Raw genomic sequence first — 18974 nt, forward strand, 5'->3', positions numbered from 1 at the left:
GAACAGTAGCCAAAAATGGTTTGGCTAAGCACAGTGAGTAGACAACATATCCCCGTGTTGTAGTTGAGACCAGCTCATGTAAGTCAGTCAAAACTGTTGCCAAAAAAGCCCAAGAACATAATTTCTCGTTTCGACATTAACCTTTGGTCTCAGTTATGATTGACGTTTGAATTTGCTGATTTCGACTATATAATATCCCTAGACAAATGAAAGCAAACCCATTCATCTCTTAGTTCTTGCTCAAATATGCAGAGCTCAATTGAATACTGAACTATCATAAGTGTTGCTGTCTTTTGTAGTCAATGTGTTTTAGGTTTTTTTTTTGTTTAATTGGATCCTTATGTAAATGATATATAAAAATGACTATTACTTCAATACATGTTTGTGGGAAAGAAGAGAAATGTATGTCTTGGTACATATTTTGTTTTGAAATGTTTTATAAAATTCCTGTACAGCAATAAAGCACAGCGTCAGTCAACTGACCTAAAAAATATTTGAATATCTTCATGCAAATGTTTTATTTATTTATTTAATTATTTTTGTGCAAAATTTTGGGCACCCCCCTATGGCTGCATATTAATGTACTTGTTCTTATCTCATTACTTATTAATGTAATGTTTCTATACAAGACAGTGAAATAATCACAGTGAAATGCCATTCGGTTTATAGAGAACGCTAGACAATGTCAAGATTTTCAGACAGAAATATGCAGTGTAGCAGTATTGATATGTGTGAAATTATATTGAAAAATGAAAAATAAGCTATGCAAAAGTTTGGGCACCCTCTCGTTTTGCGTGCATTTCAAAACCTGTAGTCACTTAATGCTGATTTTATCTTAATGCACAAAATTGATTTCGGTGAACCTTAACAATCCCAACATAGGTGCAACCAATCATGAAAAGGGATATTTAAGATAGCTGATGGCTAGTTGTGCTTCTTATTGTGGACCTGAAAGTAGCACCATGGGAACCTCAAAAGAACTTCCTAATGACTTAAAAACTAGGATAATTCATAAACATGAATTAGGAGAAGGATACAAAAAACTATCACAAAGGTTTAGAGTCTCTATCACCACAGTCAGAAATATAGTAAGGAAATGGAAGGCCACATATTTTAACTATTCAAACATGCACAATTTAGATTGGCTTGTGTATACGCATTAATAACTGTTGATTGATATCAGTGGAAAGCGTAGCTTAGCATGAAGCTATTTGTTTTTGTTGTTTCACAAGAGAATGTAATGAACATACATGCATGTATTAGTGTCCATTGAGTGCTATATGACCATCTGCTCTTATGAAGGGGTTGGCTTCTTTTTTTTCAAAACACGCACATTCATCACATACATTCACTTTTAGAATCACAAATGAAGGTGCCAGGTGACTGAGTGATGGGGGTTTCATAGCTAATCTAGATGTGGCAAACTCAATCAGCGAGTCAAGAGGAGCTCCATGCTGCTAATCAGAGAGAGATAAGACCCACCCCCCACTCCGGGTTACTAAAATCTCCTTAGGTTTTAAGTCACTGTAACCCCCTACCACCCCCTGTTCCCCGAACACCATCCACCCCAACACACTAATGCCTTTTCTCCAAGAACAACAGATGGTAGACCCAGATTAAAAGGAAATATCAAATAAGAGTGTGCGTGTCAAATTACGGAATTACAGGAAGCAGCTTAGATTTAAACAATCAACAATGTAAATAATCTTTTGGGGCTTTGGTTTCTGTTATCCAATTGATATCCATTAATGTGATGCTAATTTGTGTTATCCTTAGGTATCATGAGGATAAAAAAATCTTTAAAGGGTTAGTTCACCCAAAGAAATTTCCTTTGAAACCCCCGAGACCTTTGTTTGTCTTTAGAATGCAAATGAAATGAATGCATTTTCCATAGACAGGTTCTAGACTCATTTAAAGTCCAAAAACCATCCTCAAAAAAAACCATATTGCTTTCATTGGAATATTAGCAAGAGACAAGGATACTTTTGCTCACATAAAACCAAAAAAATAATGACTCGCTTTGATTGTTTTTGTTTCAGTGTAAGTATATTGCTCGTTTACATGCAATGTGCAATGACGTTCAAGTTTCACTTTAAATATCTCAATTTATGTTTTGAAGATGAACAAAGGTAATAATTTTAAGTTGATTATTCTGTGATTTGATGTTTTTAAAATTTTTACTTGCTTGACAACCCATTCCAGTTAGTGTAGTACAATGAAATCTTGGCCCAGATATCAATGGACAGCTTGATTTTATGAAGGCTGAGACTGATCCTCACCTTCACTGCCTATCATGCTTTGAGAGGGCACATGTGTGTCTAGACTGATAGTGAGTAAATATTTAAAAATATGAACATATGAATGAATAATGACTTGCTACATTTGGGAAATGGTAGAAGACAACAGAATAATACCAATTAAGATGAATGGCAAAAATAGCACTAGAAAAATCATGCTCCATTTAAATGTGTGTAATTGTTCATTCTTTTGTTTAGGGTTGTTGAAAAAAGTGGGAGAGGTAATGATGTGGCCAACCGTGGGGGGAACCGACCAATCCGGCATTTTCGCTCCAGCTCTGTGCCTCTCCCCCTGGTAATGGACAGCTTGGTACACTCCAGCATTGGGGCATCAATCAAAGCAGCCCTTCAGCCTGCACCACATTGCACTGATGAGGGCAATGGAGGAAGCCTATCCTCCCCACGAAAACAACCTCCTCCCAAACCCAAACGAGACCCTAATACACGTCTGAGTGCATCGTATGAGGCAGTGAGTGCAGGCCTGAGTATTGCACCCAAAGACAGCCCTGCTGAGGGTCAAGCCTCTCCGTCGGAAGCCCACCAAACACCCAGCTATCTCCCTCTGATCGTATGTATAAATATCCACTCAAATAGGCACTACACGGCCAAAAGTATGTGGAAACCTCCACAAGTAGAAATTATGTACTGACCTGTAAATGTGTGTACTGACCTAATGTATATACTTTTAATAATAATGTGATGTTCAGATGTCCACATACTTTTGGCCCTGTAGTGAACATTTCGTTAAACAAAGCAAAAATGTCTTCACCTATCTCAATATTCAGTACTGTTCTTGGCATTTCAGGGAATTGATTTTTTTTTTCTCTTTCCTTTGTAACTCATCCATCATCCAACTACGCCTCTAGCTTTAGCGAAACCACGCCCTCACAGTGATGACTACAGCACCATGAAGAAGATCCCACCCCCTAAACCCAAACGCAGCCCTAATACCAAACTAACAGGCTCCTATGAGGAGATCTCTGTACCCTTCCCTGCACGCCCCACAGACATGAAACTTGTCAGCCTCGTACGAGGCGGCCACTGCTTGGGCCTTATCCAGCGAGCAGCATCTGCAGATGGCCCCCATTCTTCTGTGCTTAGTCTCTACCCCTGCCAAGATGAAGAGGATGTGTATATTGAGATGGTAGGGGCTTCACGGGCCCTTAGTCTTGCTGACACTAATAGCCCAGAGCCAGGCGAGGCAGTATACGAAGAGATGAAATACTTCCCAAATGACGAGATGATGTCAACTCCAGTGGTGAAACCTGAAGCTGTCAATCCTGTACCTGCCCCAGTGCTAGAAATTAAGAGGCCCGTGACCCTGATTGAGCAGTCTGGCACCCTTGGAGGAAAGCAGCAGGGCAAGGATGGGATGCCATGTGACATCCCAGCTCCATTCCCCAACCTCCTTCCACACCGTCCACCACTTCTGGTATTCCCTCCATCTCCTGTAACATGCTCTCCTGCATCAGATGAGTCCCCTCTTACCCCTCTTGAGGTGAAGAAGTTGCCAGTGTTCGAGACCAATCTCAACTACAGCAGTCAAGATGGGGGCAGCCCACTGTCCCCTCAGTACACCCGACAAAGGGCTGACTCTTCCCCAAGTCTTTCCATCTTAATGCCAGACAAGTCCACACCACCATTGACTCCTCCTCCCCCTCCTCCCCCAGCAGTACTTCCACCTCCCTACCGCCCCCCTTCTCACTTCCCCTTCCCCCCTGAGCCGAACTTCTTGGCTCTGACTCGTGCAGCTTCTGTGGCTACCACAGAATCCCCCAAAGTCTCACATAAAATGGGGCACGGTCTGGCAGAGACACCTCCAAGCAGTTCTAAACCTCCCTTCTCCCCAGTAAAGACGTCGCGGCCAGAGCCCCGCCGAGCTCACTCCTCCTCTCTCTTCCCCGCTCCTCTTCAACCCTGCCAATGGGAGACCCCTCACCAGCCCTCTTGATGAGCTGAACACTATTTTCAGCTCTGGGCGCAGCCTTTCTCCGCAAGTCCACCACAGGAAGAAAGATCAGAGACAGCGGTGAGTGAAGCCTGTACCTTTAGGTGCAATGTATATTAGGTTGTTGTAATTATAGTGCTGTTTGTGGCAACAGTTCTTAGACACTTCCTATATAGTTCAGCCACTAGACAAGCAAACCAATGTGGAAAGGACCGCAAAGCAACGATATCTGCACAATTCTTATTAGGTACATTCAATTTCCCCCCATAAAATTAATGAAAATTAGGTCCAAACAACAATATATAAAATGAAGAAAGTCTAGAATGTTTAGATGTACAATACAAAAGTAATTCATACAGCTTTGAATGACAGTTTAAATTGTTTTGTGACCTATTATTTTGAAACAGTATTATTACACACTCAGACAAATGAATCACAGGTTTGTCTTGAATGACATATTTTATAGCTCAAAGGGAGTTTGTTCTAACCAGCACACGTGGTCATGCTTAATTTGCTACAGTAGAATTAAAATAGTCTTGTTGAATTATAGAAACTTTCCCAGCACTCTTTTGGTTAAATGTCATAGCATATAAGTGGTTATTGAAAGGCACATCCTGTTTAGTATGGTTTTTCTGGACTTATTCAGTGCCAAGGTTGTGTTTGTCAAAAAACAGTGAGGTCAATGATGATAAAACAGGCATTTACCATAAAAGCCACAGCACTCTCTCTCTCACATACCCATTCAGATGAAGACAACGTGTTTATGCTAGATGGTGGTTTAGACTGTATTTTGCATCTGTTCTGGATGAATTTTGTTACAACACCACAGCGACCTTCTTCAACAACTGCCCTTAAAGGTCTAAACAGAGGCAAAATGATCTGGAATGGTATTCACCCATGGAGAAACTAATATATAAAGCATATTAAGTAGATAACCATTTAAGGAAAAGATCAAGAGTTAAATGTCACATCAAAATAAATAATTTAATGAGGAGGCGTTCATAGAGAGGGTATTGGGCGTGTGGCACCATTGCCTCTGCCTCTTAACCTTTGTATTTAATTAAAGACCCTTTAGCTTACATCTACTTACATCATGGATTTATGAGCATGGGTCCCATATGACCCTGACCCACATATGCAAAATAATTACTGTAAATTGTGTAAGAGGCTGAATGTTGTTCCGCAAAAATGCAACTGACAACTCTAGTCTAAATAATCTGCATGCATAAATATTCCGCATGCATGGTTATTTGCGCCTGAAGGGCAGCATAAAAGCCATTTTTTAAGCTGTCAGACATTTTCAGACAATCCGCAGTCTGTGGTTTGTTCTTCTTGCCAAGATCATTGAAAATCCATACAATTAACTTACCAACTACTATGACTAATTGCATCAATCATGATTAAACTATATATAGATGTAAAATAAAGATAATTTCAATGATTTAGACTCCTTGAGTGCCTAAAAGAATTGCAATGTGATGTGTCCGTCTTGTGTGGAAAGCATTATCTGAGATGTTATGAAGGCATGATCAATAGTCTTTAATTATTGGGTGCCTGTACTGTATACAATAATACTGTATACCAAAAAAGGTAAACACTGGCTATTGGGAATATTATATAAAATTCAAATTTTCACACCACTGTATACATACACTCACCGGCCACTTTATAGGTACACCTTACCAGTACCTGGTTGGGGCATAGATTCAACAAGGTACTGGAAATATTCCTTAGAGAATTTGGTCCATGTTGACATGATAGCATCACGCAGTTGCTGCAGATTTGTCGGCTGCACATCCATGATGCAAATCTCCCATTCCACCACATCTCAAAGGTATCTATTGGATTGAGTTCTGGTGACTGTGGAGGCCATTTGAGTACAGAGAACTCATTGTCTTGTTCAAGAAACCAGTCTGATGACTTGCGCTTTGACATGGTGCGTTATACTGCTGGAAGTAGCCATCAGAAGATGAGTACACTGTGGTCATAAAGGGATGGACATGGTCAGCAACAATACTTAGGTAGGCTGTGGCATTGACACAGTGCTCAATTGGTACTAATGGGACCAAAGTGTGCCAAGACAATATCCCCCTTGCTATTACACCACCACCAGTCTGAATTGTTGATACAAGGCAGGATGGATCCATGCTTTCATGTTGTTAACGCCAAATTCTGACCCTATCATCCAAATGTCGCAACAGGCATCGCAACAGACAACACATATATATAACAAATTCTGACCCCTATCATCCAAATGTCGCAACAGACATCGCAACAGACAACACACACACACACATATATTTATATATATATATATATATATATATATATATATATATATATATATATATATATATATATATATATATATATATATATATATATGTGTGTGTGTGTGTGTATCAAATAGAGGATTTGAGCATGAACCACCTTTTTAAGGTCATGCCTCAGCAACAAAGGTAAACACTTTTTCACTATGTAGTTTTGGATTTTGTACCCATAACAAAAAAAGCATTGATTTAAAAAACGGCATGATGATTTTACTTGTGTGGTGTTTGACAAATATTTTATTTTTTAGTTTGATATGAAACAATATAGATTGACAAACATGCAAAAAAAAAAAATTCAGTAAGTGCAAACACTTTTTCGCACCACTGTGTGTGTGTGTGTGTGTGTGTGTGTGTGTGTGTGTGTGTGTGTGTGTTTGTGTGTGTATATATATGTATATATATATATATATATATATATATATATATATATAAATGTCAAAACAACAAAAAATATATTTCTTCAACGTAAATCCTGAAGAAAAAGTGTGTGTGTCAATGTCTTGATTCAGGTTGTTGTAAAGGGCACAGGGGGTATTAGCTCCAGTCGCATAAATATTACATGGACAAGAGATGATGTAGCTATGAAATATTAAATATCAAAGTCTCCAGGTCTGCTGACGGATGTGAATCACTGCTATGTGTGCACATCCCCAGAGTAATGCGTGTGTGTGCGTGTCTTAGGACTCACACAGTGTCATTCCAAAGCAGAGGAAATTACTTCTCGCATTGCTGTACACGAGTGTGTCTGTGAAATGAACAAAACATTAATCTGTCATAATAGTTGTGAAAGTGTCATGCTTGAGGAATATTTCAAAGGAGGTTTACAAAACAGCTCAATCCTCACATTGTCAGTTGATCAATTTACAGAAATCTTCATTCCTATGGCGGGACAATTGCTCTAATTTTTTTTGTCCTATTTTATAAATATTACTTAAATATTATTCTTATTGTGAACTACATGCATTGTTATACATTAATGCAGCAATACATTATTAATATTATTAGTAGTAGTAGTAGTGGACCAATATGATAAAAAAACATATAAACGCTTACTATTTATAGTATTATTACTATAATTCTACGAATATAAAATAACAATAATTTATGTTGTTATTTTTATTATAATATAAAGAAAATGAATGTTAAATCCATAACAATAATAAAAAAAATGTAAATCTATGTCAGTTTAAACAAATTTCTTTACCTTCCACTAATAAAAAGGTGTTTAATTAGCCCCAGAGCATCTCTCATTCTGTGATTACTCAAAAATGCTGATGTCTTGTGTAGTGTAGTGTGACAGTTTCATCAAGTAAATACATGTCAGCAGGAGTCCAGACACAAAGCTGTGGTTAATGAATGTCTGACAACCACAGACACTCAGAACATGAGTGAGAGCGTCTGTAATGGAAACAAGGCTTAAAAGGGGCCACTCACACCCTGAGCTATATCCATCCCTGCGGCCCTCAGATCCAGCAGACCTGCATACCGACAGGCTTAAACATCCACCGCGTTCCGGTCAACGTCACCACACAACTCCATTCCCACAATTCCTGACCCCAGCAGCTGCAGAAACATTATTGACTTGAGGTGGCAGGTGTGAACATGATGTCACGTCGTCACCGAATAGGACCATTACTTATCAAAAGTTTGAGATCTGGTAGATTTGTTGTGGAAGAAAGATTTTCTACTCACCAAGGATGGAATGTTTTGTTAAATGAGCAATTTCAGATGAGTAGCAGTGCGATATGGCTGTATATCGCACTGGTGGAAGGTGTGAGTTGTCCCTTAGTGTCCCACCAGTTGGCTTAAGCAGGTCGCACACCGGAAGTGCCGCTCGGCGCTGCGAAACGGCGCGCACATGACAGTTAAAGTATCACACACCAGACGCGGACATTCACATGATATTTAACATGAAACTAATCAGATGGCGCTCTGTGGCGTGCAGAGAAATTAACAGTGTCCTGAGTCGTCGCTGGGCGCCACGCACAGCCGCCAACAGCCACCGACTTGCGGCACCGGTGTGTGTACCCTGATAGAAACCTATGTTTACAATTCTGAAATGTATGGTGCTGCGTGACGCTACACAGCGCTTCTGGTGTGCAACCTGGTTTAGCCTCCCCACCAGTGACTGTATATAGCCATACTGCTACGAATGTGATATTGCATTTATACAACAGTTTGATAGCATAATCATGTGTATAAAAAAGATAATCTAACCCGAAAGGTCTCAAAAACATGTTTTTTTTAGCAACTACTTTCTTCCGCCATTCAGTCATATCTGCAACTGATGGTTAGAAGCAGAAAGCGTTGCTACTTCACACGTCACTTTAGAGCTAGTATTTGAATGATTCTCTAGTGATAATGTGTTAAGTGATGACAAAACAGGTGATTTTGCTCACATTTTAAGATTATAAGCCTGAATGGCATGAAATGCCTTCAGTCTACGGAGATTTCCCAGTATTTCTCTGTTGCAATCAGGAGATGGCAATAACTAACCTGGAAAAAGCCAAAGCAAAGCAAACACTAGCAGATTACTATGGTATAATTACAGCACTACAACACACAGAGAAAGATTAGACATATTTACTGACTTAAAATGTAACTTACCTGTTTTATAATGATTTGTTCAGCTGAGTTTTCTCCCTAAGGACTTATTATGCGGTCTTTGCCGCCATTTTATGGTGGAACGTCAACCATCAATTTCTTTGCTCTGCAGATGGCCGCAAACGAGCTGAATCTCCGAAATTATAAATCACTATCCTTTTTACTAATCTAAACAACTACATTCTCGCCTAAAAAGCCTCAAAAGTACATTATGTTGTCCAATAGCTGCAATATTTGTCAAACTAGTAAGCTTATAGTGAGCTCATAGCTTATATAACTTATTAGAGGGCTTATTCATCTGCTTATGAGTCATATGGGCAAAGTAATACACAATGGTGAAGAGGCTGTACAAGTGCTGTTGTTGCAGAATATTGCACGGTTATCAGCCAATCAGATTTGAGAACCAAATAGAACTGTTATGTGTGTGTGTGTATATATATATATATATATATATATATATATATATATATATATATATATATATATATATATATATATATATATATATATATATATATATATACACACACACACACATAACAGTTCTATTTGGTTCTCAAATATATATATAAGTAAAAACAAAAATAGTGACATAATATTATAATTTAAAAGAATAGTATTTTTATTGAATGTTGTTTAAAAATGTATGTGTTCCTATTGTTTTATGTCATGGAATGCTTCATTTTAGTGGAAACTGTGATGCAGTAACATTCAAAACTTTAATTCATTAAGGACATGTCAAATTATGAAATATTTTATTTAAAATACATTTTTGTATGTTTATATTTTAAAAAGAACCAAAAGAAAAAAAAAATAACCACAAAAAAGACTGGAGTACCGATGCTGAAACTCCAGCTTTAAATCACAGAATTAAATTACATTTTAAACTTGTTCTTTTTTTCGAAATATTACATTTTTTTACTGTATTTTATATTGATTCCAAACCTTTGACCAGCAGTGTAGGTCAGAGGTCAAAGTTTGATGGTCAGTGGGGGCTGATTCCCAGCTTATGTTGACATTATGTGAGTCAATGAGTTTTATTGAATGTTTATATTCCTTTCTATTCCATAGGACTCTCGAATTCCAACATTAACTTGCCAGGTCGAGAGGATCAGGGCCCGATCTCCCCATCAGCACAGTTACAGGACAAAAACGCCAACAACCACACCTCTCCCAACTCCTCAAACCCTGCACCCATTGAGAACGGCAACCAGATCTCCAATGGTAAAAACACAGATGATAGGAAAAAGCTATTTACACTGGGTCTTATTTAATACACACACACATATACACAAAAACACACAGTGGTTGTCATTTGAAGTGGATCAGAAAAGTTACTTAAAATTCTCCAAGAATAGGTGTTGTTCAATAGATTTAGGGTCCACTTCAAATGTTGACTAATTGCATATTTTTATTTCTATAAGTCATCTGTTGGTGAATCAGACTACACTGCTAATTACATTCAGTGGATTATTAATTTAGAATAATCCAGTTGTATGCCAATTAAATGTAAAAATGTTACGTTTAATGTTAAATGCGTAAAATGTTAGTAAGCAATTATTATTATTACTACACCAATTATAACTTATATGATAATGTCAGATCAACACACAGATCAAAACACAGCCACACGCTACATGAGGGCATTGGCCAGTGTTTATCCAGATGTTTATCCACCCAATTATTCAAACTCAGTTTCAGGTCACTGATGCCACAGCCTTGCCCCAAGGTTTGTTGAGGCACAGAAAATACCAATGACAGAAATCTGTACTCTGGATAAAGTAATGTTTAATTATTATGATTATTATTATTAGGGCTGCACGATACAGGAAAAATCTGACATTGTAATACTTTGTTCTGCAGGGATAACTGTGATATGAATATAATTTCCCCTGATGCCTTGAACAGCTCTGTTTGGAAATTCATAATTTTAGATTGTTTGGGATGATTTCGTATGGCAGTGCATATGAATAAATTAAAAGCATGTACACATATAATAGGGCACAGATTAAAGTAAAGCGAATTGAAGGGAAATAAGTAATGTACAATCTAACAGTATCTAGGTATAATAATTCAACAATTAAATATAAAACAACACTGTATTGTCTTCATTGTATAAATAATGAAATACAAATGTTAAAGTAAATGATTCAATTGTTTTAACTTTGCAGTGACTCTGACAAAAAATAAAATAAAAATCACGTCTTCTGAACTGTGGTTCTTGGATGATTTTAATCCCAACTCAACATTGCAAATTCACATATTGCAATATTGATGCTGAAATGATATACTGTAAAGCCCTATTATTATTATTATAGTTGTTTATTTTATGGCTCAGTACAGCCATGTTGAGAAAACTGACTTTAAAAATCATATTGTCATTGAAATCTACAGACACAAACTGTTAAAACGTGATAAAAGGAACACTTAAACGTTTTCTTTACATTCGACTGAAAAAACAAAACCCCACTGAAAATGACAGAAAATGTTAAAACTGACAGATGCATGAAAAAAAAACATCAGATGCTCAGGGTCTCTCTGCCTCCCCACACAAATACACACACTCTCGCTCTGCTGGCCTTTGTCCTCTCAGTGAGGTTAATATATGTGTGTGGGGGATTAATGTTCATATTCCACATGAGGGGCTGAAGCAGAGAGTGGGTGGAAGTGTTAAACAGCCAGCAGTGACCTGAACACTCAGCCATTTCATGCCTGCATCTTAAAGATAACGGTATAAGAACTATATGTGCTTTTTCCTGAAGGAAATACTAGTGCTCGCAGGGAAGCAAAAGAGCAGTGTTAAAGGTTTAAGTACCTTAGATTGTGATGTATATGGTTTAAATCCAAATGTTAATATTATCGAACAATTCATGCAGACTTTATTCACAATTTATCGACATATGTTTTGAAAACTATAAGTTGCTGAGACTTTATACAATACTGTATAGCTCCTACAATACTGTATGCTTCTCAAGCTCTATGAGGAGTGTCATTCATGTCTGGTGCACTCAGAGGGCAATCGCCTGTGATATCATGTCATTTTGTTTTTGATATAGTTGCCCATAGTTAGAATAATATTTATAATTATTTATATTTATTTGTTTTGCAGTTCATTTGATTGACTATATATATATCAGTGGATGTTATTGATGCATTTATTGGGCAAAATTGCTACTTTTTACTGTTATTCAATGTGTTTTGGTCATTATCAATGCACTGTCACTTTAATTGAGGGTGAGCAGCGCCAAAACTATCGCGGCACCGAAACGCCTCACGCTAATGAGCTGCTTCTGCGTGCGGTATGAAAGCTCTAATCTGTTAACATGAACGGCAAAAAAAATCTGCTCGCGCTTGCGATGTGAAACAGGCTTTAGAATACCAGTTAAAGCTCTGAATTAAATGGTTGTATCATTTTAAATGCAAAATGAATTTAAATGATTAACAACGCTGCATTTATACTGAAAATAACATTTAGGTACATTTTAAGCACATTTCTGAAACATGCCAGTTTTAAAAAACTCATCGTTTTGAAAAGCGTGATCTGCTCTAATTGGCCAGCCATCCACTGCACTTTGGTCGATACGTGATGGATGTGACAAATGTTACAACCTTTACAATTTCCAGCTGAATCAGATCCAGGAAGTGCAAATTACCAAGCTATTCGAGCAACAATACTTCAGCAAGTTACAGCTTTTTTGCATGTACATAGTGGTGTTTTGACAATCTCAATGACTGACATAGATTTGTGAGGGCATGTTTGAATGAGGTATTTTAGGAGGTTGTGGACAATAATTTAAAACAATATCTCTTTGAGAATTGTACAAATCTTTTATACCCCCTATATAAATCGAAATGATCCTCCTGTATCCTCCTTTAAAATTGAATTTATTTTATAAACATTTACCAAGTGCTGTTTTGTGGAGAAGTTTTTTTTAACACATTGTTAAACATAATAGTTTTAATAATGTGTTTCTAATAACTCATGTATTTTGTCTTTGCCATGATGGCAACACTTAATATTTTACTAGTTATTTTGTAAGATACTAGTATGCTTAAAGTGCAATTTAAAGGCTTAACTAGGTTAATTAGGTTTACTAGGCAAGTTAGGTTAATTACACAAGGCATTGGACAACAGGAGTTTGTTCTGTAGCCAATCAAATACATATATATATATATATATCTCAAGGGAGCTAATATTAAAAATTATTTATAAAGAAAAATATATTTTCAGCCAAACTAAAACATAAAATATTAAAGCTAATATGGTGAAAATGTCCTTTCTTCGTTAAATATCATTTGTAAAATATTTAAAAGAGAATGCAAGTTTCACAGGAGGGATAATAATTGACTTCAAATGAATGTACAAACAGATTGTAACACTCATACAAACACTTAAACATACATCATTTCATCTTTTTCAATAGGAACCTTGGAAGACGAGGGACATCCGAAGCCTATGGCGTCCAGCACCTCAACGTTACACAGGCACATGGACAGCCACCACACTCAGGTGAAGCTCTACAAACACAAACACACACGTCTGTCATCCAGGGCTCCAGTGACCCCAAATGGCAGATGTAATCATGGGTAATGAAAGGGAGAGCGGGTCCCATGTCGTCCCGGACTCAGCACTCTGCCAAATGAAATGAGTGAAGGCGTATCTGCAGATCATGTTCTGAGATGCATTAGAGGAGAGGAGCTGGTGGTGCTGCGGCCTGGAGCAGGAACAGACCCAAAGCATCAGCGTGTGCCCTCTGTGCCTCTCACAGCTCACCGTGTGTCCTGAAAGCAGGGTTACCCTCACTAAACATCAAAACTTAATGAGCTGCTCCAAGAGCTTTCTACCGCAATATCACTAGCGGTCTCAGCTGCTCTAACTGAACACTACAGTTTGACATTTGAATTGATCTACAGTACTGAAGCAGAGGGATTTTCATGAACATGACTGTAATGTCATGCTGCTTTTTGGAGATATAATTTTATTACAATTTTTGAAAACCAATTTAAAGTAAAAAATCAAATTAAATAAATAAAAATATATATTTTTAAATTACCTATCTATCTGGCGATCGATCAATAGATAGACAGATAGATAGACAGACAGACAGTTGAAGTCAGAATTATTAGCCCCCCCTGAATTATTAGCCCCCGTTTATTTTTTTCCCCCATTTCTGTTCAACCGGGAGAAGTTTTTTCAACACATTTCTAAACATAATAGTTTTATTAACTCATTTCTAATAACTGATTTATTTTATCTTTGCCATGATGACAGTAAATAATATTTGACTAGATATTTTACAAGACACTTCTATACAGCTTAAAGTGACATTTAAAGGCTTAACTAGGTTAACTAGGCAGGTTAGGGTAATTAGGCAAGTTATTGTATAATGATGGTTTGTTCTGTAGGCTATTGAAAAAACATATAGCTTAAAGTGGCTAATAATTTTAACCTTAAAATGTTTTTTAAAAAATTAAAAACTGCTTTCATATTTCATGCTTTCACACACACATGCACACACACACACACATCAGCCACTTTTTTAGGTACACCGGGTTGGACCCCCTTTTGCCTTCAAAACTGCCTTCGTGGCATAGTGCTCACCACCACCAGTCTGAACTGTTGATACAAGACAGGATGGATCCATGCTTTCATGTTGTTGAAGCCAAATTCTGACCATACCATCCGAAAGCAGCAGCAGAAATCAAGACTCATCAGACCAGGCAACGTTTTTCCAATCTTTATATTGTGCATATAGTTTCCTGTTCTTAGCTGACAGGAGTTTCACCTGGTGTGGTTTCTGCTTCTGTAGCCCATCTGCCTCAAAGTTAGATGTGTTGTGCGTTCAGATATATTCTTCTGTACGGAGACCCAGAAGGAATGTGATGGTGGGGAAAAAATGGGTGGAAGAAAAAAAAAAGATCTCTCGCGTTCTCTCGCAAAACTGTTGTTTAACAAACACTTCCTGTTCACTTCATACATGTCAACCCTCCCGTTTTTGCCGGGATTCTCCCGTATTTTACCATTCTATCCCGCTATCATACTATCATTAAGCATTTTCCCATATTTTTTATCTTTAATGCACATTGAAATGAATTTCTATTCATTAAAGCTGTGCGTCAATCATTGCCCTTCCTATGCAACCTCTGAATCAGTTAATGCATGTATAAGTGCTGACTGACGGCCGCACTCCGTATGATAAACTGATACTAGATCAGCTTCTGTACACTCCATTTAAAGAGGAGCTAAAGTGCAGGACACTTTGGAATTCGGGTGTGTGTTTAAGCAGAGAAATACACTTAATAATATATAAATATGTCCGTCCTGCATGTTTTATTTTAAACACAACTAATCTCTACATGAACACAAACAGTTACTAAAGTAATGGAATGCTTTCATTATACACTCAAAAAATATATATTTTTTGCTCGTTCAAACTACTTATTTAAAATGAGCTGAAACAACACAATTCTTGAGATTTCATTGGGACAACTTATTTTTTATGTTCAATCCACATAAATTTGTTAGAAGTGTTAAGTTAACTTAATCAATTTGTGTTGGGACAACATGAATGAATTGTGTGGAACCCTGCATTTTTACAGTGTAGATCTGTGCATTCTTAAAGTGACACCTCTGTTATCAAACAAAACAAGAGATTCATTTGCTGCTCTTCACTTGTTTGATAACAGAGGTGTCACTTTAAATGGAGTGTACAGAAGCTGATCTGGGATCAGTTTATCATACAGAGCCCGTCCGTCAGTCAGCGCTTATACATGCATTCACTGATTCAGAGGTTGCTTAGGAAGGGCGATGATCGACACACAGCTTTAATGAAAAGAAAGTGAATGCAGACATTTTTATATTCATGTCAATGTGCTTTCAAGATTAAAAATATGGGAAAATACTTAATGATAGGATGATAGCAGGATAGCATAGTAAAACATTGGAGAATCCTGGCAAAAACGGAAGGGTTGTATGTAGTGAACCGGAAGTGTTTGTGGAAGAACAGTTTTGGAGAGAACACAAAACATCTTTGCGAGGAACTTAAAAATATATTTTCCTATCACTCCTATTTTTTTCAATTTTTTCTATGTTCCTTATATTTTCCAATTTTTTCTACACCCATTTATTTCCCCACCATTATGTCCCTTCTGGGTCTCCGTATTTCTACACACCTCAGTTGTAATGAGTGGTTATTTGATTTACAGCTGCATTTCTATCAGCTCAAACCAGTCTGGCCATTCTCCTCTGACATCAACAAGACATTTGCACCCAAAGACCTGCCGCTCACTGGATATTTTCTTTTTCGGACCATTCTCTGTAAACCCTAGAGATGGTTGTGCATGAAAATCCCAGTAGATCAGCAGTTTCTGAAATACTCAGACCAGCTCATCTGGCACCAACAACCATGCCACATTCAAAGTCACTTAAATCACCTTTCTTCCCCGTTCTGATGCTCGGTTGGAACTGCAGCAGATCGTCTTGACCATTTCTACATGAGTTCCTGTCATTTGATTGGCTGATTAGAAGTTAGCGTTAACAGATGGTTGGACTTGTACCTAATAAATTGGCCAATGTGTGTGTATATATATATATATATATCCCTGTTGGCAAGAGGTAAAATGTGTAACTTGTTTCAGACAGTATTGTTGATTTTTTTTTTTTTTTTTTTGCAACGTTCAAAGCATTTACCCAAATTATGTGTTAAAAAAAGGTTTGTCACCAAAAAATATTCCATTTGCTGAAACAAAGAGAAAGTTGAGGCCAAATTAAGACTCATAATTACCCCAGAGTGCATAAAAGCATGCCCAGCAGCACACAAGGGTTAATGTATTATCTTTCTAGTCCTAATGATGTTTTGGTTTTGTTTAAATGAAACCTTTACTGTAATTAGTAAGCCCCTAATTAGAAGTATAAGTTCTAAAAATAAGAATGTAAAATACCTGTTCATAAATCAAATCTCAAAACAGACATGCAGTTATAGTTAAAGGTGGCACATTTACGTGTGCTTTGTGATGCGCTCTTTTCATTTGCGATCTCTCTTTACATAATCTTGGATCAAATGATATATATGACCTTGACTGTAAATAATACACGGATGATTGCCAGTGGCTGCCAGATAAAAGCTCCAATGAATCAAGACTGAATCTTCCTAAATGTCTAGCTTATAGATAGCTCTGACCGTGACATCCATGGCATGGCATGAACAGTATGCATTGTATGTGACTGTCAATCACTCAACCGGAAGACCGTATTAGGATCCCGCGGCCAAACACAGAGGATATGAGGTTGGCAGTTATGTGGAAAAAAAAAGAAAATATAAGCGTGCACATGCACATACGCACAGCGATATTCAGAGCAGACGCCATCTGTTAGCATGATAGGATTGGGGACAGATATATGGCACTGTCACCTGCTGACAACAAAGAGGGAATTCTTGGATTTATGGCAGTCAAATCCTTATTTTATAAGCGTGTGTGCTTTGTAGTAGAGAGATCCACGTATCATCATCTGAATGAAAAACCTAGCGAGATGTCTATGTAGACTGCAGAGACGCAATCCCAACTAAGAGTCTGCAGAAAAGTACCTAGAGAAGTATCGTTTTATAAGAAAATACCATTTATACACCAAATACCACATCCAATTTGCCCAAAACAACATTTAGATCACTGATTCTCAGATAGTGGGAAGCATTTTGAGTGGGTCATGGTTAGGGCAGCATGATAATGGAGAAAAAAATCTGATAATATTTCCCTAGATAGATGCCATTCTTATTAGCTATGTTGTTAAATCATGTATTTATGTAATGACATTAAAATAAAAAGGTAAAAGATATTTTCAAGATCTAATTCAGACTAAAAAAAACTGTGTCACGGTGCAAACATTTAGTCTTTAAAACATTACGAATGAGTAAAAACACACTCCCAGACACAGACATACTGTCATGCGCTCGTCTGAGCTCCAGTTCAGCGAATGCTTTGAGTAGTGCAAGTCAAACAGTTTATCAAGGATGTACTGCTGGATCGCGTCTCACTATAGTTGTTAAACGTGATATTTAATTAACATTGTCTCTATCTAACGACTCTTCGGTATTTTGAATCTGTCAGGTAACGTGTCACAGCGTCAGTACACTGCTTCAATCTTTCGCTTTCAGGCTTGGACTTAGTAATTTTAGGGAAAACCTCAGATACTGTTGGTTGGTTCCTGTTGGTTGTGCACCTTTTTTACCAACCAAGTTTGTGGACGCCATTATAACGACACAGATCACTCTGCCTATTCATGCCAGAGTCCCACAGAAAAAGTGATTGACAGGTGGTAGTTTGTGTGTAACTTATCTTTATTTATTTATGATTTGGTTATGGGTAAAACCAAGACCATGTGGGTCAGATAGTTGAAACAGTAGGCTACAAATAATTAATTTGTTATGAATTAATTATTCATGAATAATTAATTTACCGATGCCTATGACGACGATGCCATCATCCATTGCGATGTTTCACATTACATCAGATGATGCCAAATTGGTCAACATCGCCCAACTCTAACGCTAAAATATAAATACAACAAGTGTTAAAGCTACTTTATCTATAGTTTCAGCAACACACAAATGTCAAACTATGTTATAAGCATTGTGTATCAGCAATGTTTAAAGTTTATTTTCACTTTCTTACAAGGCATCAATGCAGACGAAGACATCTCGCAAGATTTTTGGAGAAGAGATCGAACTCTGCTTTTTTTTTTTCTTTTCATAATAGTTAATAATAGTCTGCATAATCTCCCAGCTTTACTCACCAAGT

The 18974-nt window shown here is 37.4% G+C and overlaps 1 protein-coding gene across 1 annotated transcript in view; it reads left to right on the top strand.

The window, feature by feature from the left end:
- The first annotated feature begins 2834 nt into the window (after positions 1 to 2834).
- The window catches only part of LOC130234589 (unconventional myosin-XVI-like), a 35338-nt gene continuing 19198 nt past the window's right edge, over positions 2835 to 18974 (top strand). Inside the window, exons 1-5 of the mRNA XM_056464831.1 lie at positions 2835 to 2865; positions 3164 to 4216; positions 4282 to 4326; positions 10251 to 10403; positions 13604 to 13689. Coding sequence (XP_056320806.1) covers positions 3205 to 4216; positions 4282 to 4326; positions 10251 to 10403; positions 13604 to 13689 — 1296 coding nt within the window. The 5' untranslated portion in view covers positions 2835 to 2865; positions 3164 to 3204. The remainder of the gene's footprint in view (positions 2866 to 3163; positions 4217 to 4281; positions 4327 to 10250; positions 10404 to 13603; positions 13690 to 18974) is intronic.

This window comes from Danio aesculapii, chromosome 9 (assembly GCF_903798145.1).
Source record: "Danio aesculapii chromosome 9, fDanAes4.1, whole genome shotgun sequence".
NCBI lineage: Eukaryota > Metazoa > Chordata > Actinopteri > Cypriniformes > Danionidae > Danio > Danio aesculapii.